General features: G+C 57.9%; 1 protein-coding gene across 2 annotated transcripts in view; it reads left to right on the top strand.

The window, feature by feature from the left end:
• MAP6D1 (MAP6 domain containing 1) overlaps positions 1 to 4,517 on the top strand; it is a 10,238-nt gene that overhangs the window by 2,857 nt on the left and 2,864 nt on the right. For both annotated transcript variants that reach the window (XM_037741933.1, XM_017538307.2), the window contains exon 2: positions 3,987 to 4,104. In XM_037741933.1, the coding sequence (XP_037597861.1) occupies positions 3,987 to 4,104 (118 nt within the window). The remainder of the gene's footprint in view (positions 1 to 3,986; positions 4,105 to 4,517) is intronic.

Here is a 4,517-nt window from a genome sequence, read left to right as displayed (position 1 = left end):
AAAAAAAAAAAGCGAGATATAGTGCCCGCCTGTGGTCTCAGCTACTTGGAGGCTGAGGTGGGAACATCACTTGAGCCTGGGAGGTCGAAGCTCCAGCCTTGGCAGCGACAACAAAACCACCCTCCCCCACCCCGCAAAAAGCCCCAGCCGTATCAAGGCATTATTTCCAAACCATACAGTTCATCCATTAGAGACGCACAGCTGGATGACTTTTGACAGATATATCCACTCAGTTGCCATCACCATTATCAAGACACACAGAGCATTCCATGCAGGAGGAGGCTCCTTCATAGGTCCGCACTTTGTGAGGGACTCGCTGGGGGACAGCGGTTGCAGGTGAATCGTGCTCAAGCTGAGCTGCTCAAGCGGGAGTGGGCAACACCGGACCGCAGCACTCAGGCCCTCGCCAGCTGGAGGGGCCTGAATGGCAGAGAGGTCTGGAAGGGCAGAAGTCCTGAGTATGTAGGGCATTCCAGTGGATGATGATCGAGGCACCAGAGCAGGGCAAGGGGTGGAGCTTGCAGGGAGACAGCTTCCGCTCCAGGAAGGAGACGCTTTCCGTCACAGCCTGACCATGGAGTTAGCTGATTTGCATGGTGCTGGGCTCCTCTTTACTAGGGATGTTCTAAGAGAGGCTTAGCTTTTGTTTATTTAAGACAAGGTCTTACTCTGCTGCTGAGGTGGAGTGCAGTGGCACAAACACTGCTCACTGCAGCCTCGATCTCGCAGGCTTGAAGGATCCTCCCACCTCAGCCTCCCAAGTAGCTGGGACCACAGGCACGTACCACCATGCCCAGCTAATTTTCTATTTTTTGTAGAGGCAGGGTCTCACTATGTTGCCTAGGCTGGTCTTGAACTCCTGGGCTCAAGTGATCCTCCCACCTCAGCTTCCCAGAGTGCTGGGATTACAGGCGTGAGCCACTGTGTCTGGCTGGCTTAGCTTTTAGAAGCAGTCCTTCGGCCAGGCGCGGTGGCTAACGCCTGTAATCCCAGCACTTTGGGAGGCCAAGGCAGGTGGATCACGAGGTCAGGAGTTTGAAACCAGCCTGACCAACATGGTGAAACCCCGTCTCTACTAAAAATACAAAAATTAGCTAGATGTGGTGGTGGGTGCTTATAATCCCACCTACTTGGGAGGCTGAGGCAGGAGAATCGCTTGAACTCGGGAGGTGGAGGTTGCAAGGAGCCACGATGTGCCACTGTACTACAGCCTGGGTGACAGAGTGAGACTCTGTCTCAAAACATAATTAATTAAATAAATAAAAGCTAGCAGCAGTCCCTCATCTGTGTGGAATGTCCGGTGAGTGAATCCCCTTCCAGGCCCTCCCAGCTCTGGTGGCGGTAAAGGTGCTAGCTGTCACCTTCTCGGCTTTAAGGCCCAGCAGGCGCTGGGCTCAGCACCCTCGAGATTGGCCCCTGCGGCCTTCGTGGAGTGCTTGCCATTTCCATTCTGCAGATGAGGAAACGGTGAGGCCGGCACAGCTCTGAGTGGCAGAGAAAGGGACGGAGCCCGTCTGATTTGCCTCAGAGATCGAACTTGAACCCCCCAGGTTTTCATCTCCTAAGAGCTGTCTCCTTGAACTGTGCCCCGAGGCCAGCCGTGGAAGAGCCTTGGCAGACAGGAGTTGGCTCACTGGAGCTCTCACCTCCTGCTGTGTCAGCCTAGGTGGGTCGGCCTCGCTGACCCTTTCTTCATCCAAAAAGCAGGAAGAGAAGAGCTTGGCCGCCTGGACCCTGCCCTCAATTCGGGCAGAAACACAGGATCACTGCTGAACTTGGCCCCCCAGCGCCATGCCTGTAGGCCTCTGGGACCCCTCACCTTCCAGCTCTGGGACCTAGCACAAGCCGCTCCATTCTGCCTTGCCTTGCAACATGCACATCATCTAAGCAAACCTTCAAGAAATTCAGAAAGCAAAGGAAACAAAGAGAGCTAGGAGTCCCGAAGACGTGAGTGCTGTGTGGCCACTCGTAACGCAGGTTCTTGAGGGAGTGCCCGGAGCTCCCCAGGCCTCCACTTCTCCACCCCTGCAGGGCCTGCCTTGCTGGCCTGGCCACAGGGGCCCAGCAGCTCCTCCCACCGCCAGCCTGGCTCCCTCCACCTGGATGCCTCCTCCGGGCTGTTCAGCGCCTGTGGCCCAGGTGCTCGCCCTGCCGGCTTCTGGAAGACAGTCTTTGCTCCCTGGTCGTTTCCCTCCTTCCTTCTAGGCAGGTCAGTTAAAGGCCTGACCGTTCAAGTTCCACAAGACTCGGCCCCACTTTCTGAATGCCTGCTGTGAAGACTCATGACCTCAGGCACGTGGGTCAGCAGCCCCACTTTTCAGAAGAAACTAAGGCTCAGGGAAGTTAAGCAATTTGTCTGAAGCCGTATTGGGCTGAGAACCCAGGCCCCTGATCCTCCATCTGGAGCTCTCCGGTGTGCCCTGGGCAGCTCTGGCCCTGGCGGGAAGGACTGCAGCCCCCAGGCTCTGCTGAAGCCCACAGGAAGTGGCCGATGGAACATGCTGGAACACTGTAAGGGGGCAAACTGGGCGGGGAGGCCTGCATTTCTTGTTCATCTTCTTGGCCTGAGCCGTTAGTCTGTTTTCCTTCTCTCCAGGCAGTTCCCGGGTCCTGCGACTCTGACCTGGGCTGCAGCCCTGGGCCCCTCCTCTGGCGGCTGCCAGGATAGCTGTAGTCTATGGCTCTCGTCACTTCCTGCTGTGGCACCCCTGCAGCCACCTTAGAGCAGCAGGCTTAGGATGCCAGGCCCAAGGCTGAGCGCCGGCATGCGAGGTGTTTTGGGGACAGAAGGGCACAACCAGGGGATAACCTGCTTCCCCAGGAGTAACAGAGCAGCAGATGGTTTGGGCAGCTGGTATTTTGAACCTTGAAGCTTCAGGAGTGAAAATGACCTGATGGGGCCTGGCCCAGCTCTCCTCCTGGCACCCAAGTGCTGGCCGTGGACACATCCATTCCCTGCCCACGCAGCCTGCCCAGTGGCACCCAGCTGTGCAGCTGCCAGGGAGAAAGGCAGCTTTGTTGACCTCAGGGCCTGACGCCCAATCGTGGCAGGATCCAACCCGGGCAGGAGCAACCCTGTGCACGTGGGTGCCAGCCCGGGCTAGCTGGGCACCACCACCTCGGCCAGGTGCTCCTGGGACACAGGGACTTCTGCCCTCCTGAGCTCCCTGTCTTGCAGAGGAGTGGGTAGAATTAAAGGAGGTCCCTTTTGTTCAGAGAAATGGAGGCAGTCTTTTCATCGAGAAAGCTGCTCCCAGGACATGGAGCTAGCAGTGCCAGCCTCATCCTCTCCCTCCAGGGGGCTGCCCTCTCCCGCCACGCCACCCTCCCCACCACAGGCTCAGGAAGAGCGCATGACCCACTCCCTCCAACATGCAGAGCTGTGCAAAGACCGGGAGTTTTTTGAGATGGTCATTGTGATCCATTCTCTGCATCAGTTAATAAAGAGTAAAAAAACAGAGTTCTGAGCCTTATTTTTCTCTTTGGTCTTAAGCAGGTTTGGCAGGCCAGGGCTGTGCCCAATGCTGAGGGCAATTCCTCTTCAGGCATAAGGGGCCTGAAGCTGCCTGGCTTCGGGGGCAGCTGCGGGAGAAGCGCAGGGACAGGGAGCCCTGGGGCTGGTTCGTCTCCAAGACTCGGCAGTACAAGGTGCTGACTGGGCTCTGCTCTGTGCCTGCCGCTCGCCTGCAATGTGAGAATAAGTTTCCTCTCCTGCTTCCTTAGGTGCTGGGGTGAGCCCAGATGGCCCAGCGGATGGCTGAGGCGAGGGCAGGGTGGCTGCACACCTCCCTTCTCCTGGAGCTGGGCCTGCCTGGGAGTGCACTGGCCTGCCGGTGCTGTCTTTGGGAAGAAGATAAGGACCGCCTGCAGCTCGGGAGGGTTTCAGCAGTGGACAGGGCTGTGCACGGGCAAAGCCGCAGACCTGGGGAGTCGGGGAAGGGGTTGGTTGACCCTGTACAAGGTTGTGACCGTGTTCTCTGTTCTAGACAGGAATTCCAGGCTTGGACTGGAGTGAAGCCCTCAAGATCCACAAAGTCAAAACCAGCCAGAGTCGTCACAACCCACAGTTCGGGATGGGACAGCAGCCCTGGGGCGGGCTTCCAGGTTAGCCTGAGGCTGGTGCCAAGGTTGTGGGTACAGAGGCCGCTTTCCCAGGGCAGGGATTAGGAGCCAGAGTTTCATGTTGTAAAATGGCATTATGACCAGGGACAGCAGTGCCCAACCAGGTGTCCCGAACAAAGACCCAAGGTACTTCTTCGTCACTAGCCAGCTGGGTGCCTCTCGTGCTGGCGTCTGCTGAGCAGGCTCTCTGCCTCCTAAATCTCCATCTTATCATTGACCACGGAACACAAGTGACTGGCCCCTCCATACACACAGCATCTGCATAATAGGAAAGAGGCCTGGAAAGGAGCGGGGGCGGACCAAAGGGGTACCCGAGCGCTGTGCGGGGTGACACTGCGCGGGAGGCGGCCGGGGGCTGCGCGGGGTGACACTGCGCGGGAGGCGGCCGGGGGCTG

This window comes from Cebus imitator, unplaced genomic scaffold, assembly GCF_001604975.1.
Source record: "Cebus imitator isolate Cc_AM_T3 unplaced genomic scaffold, Cebus_imitator-1.0 Scaffold111, whole genome shotgun sequence".
Classification (NCBI taxonomy): Eukaryota; Metazoa; Chordata; class Mammalia; order Primates; family Cebidae; genus Cebus; species Cebus imitator.
The sequence above is the reverse complement of the archived record's forward strand: the minus strand, read 5'-3'. Positions and strand labels throughout refer to the sequence as shown.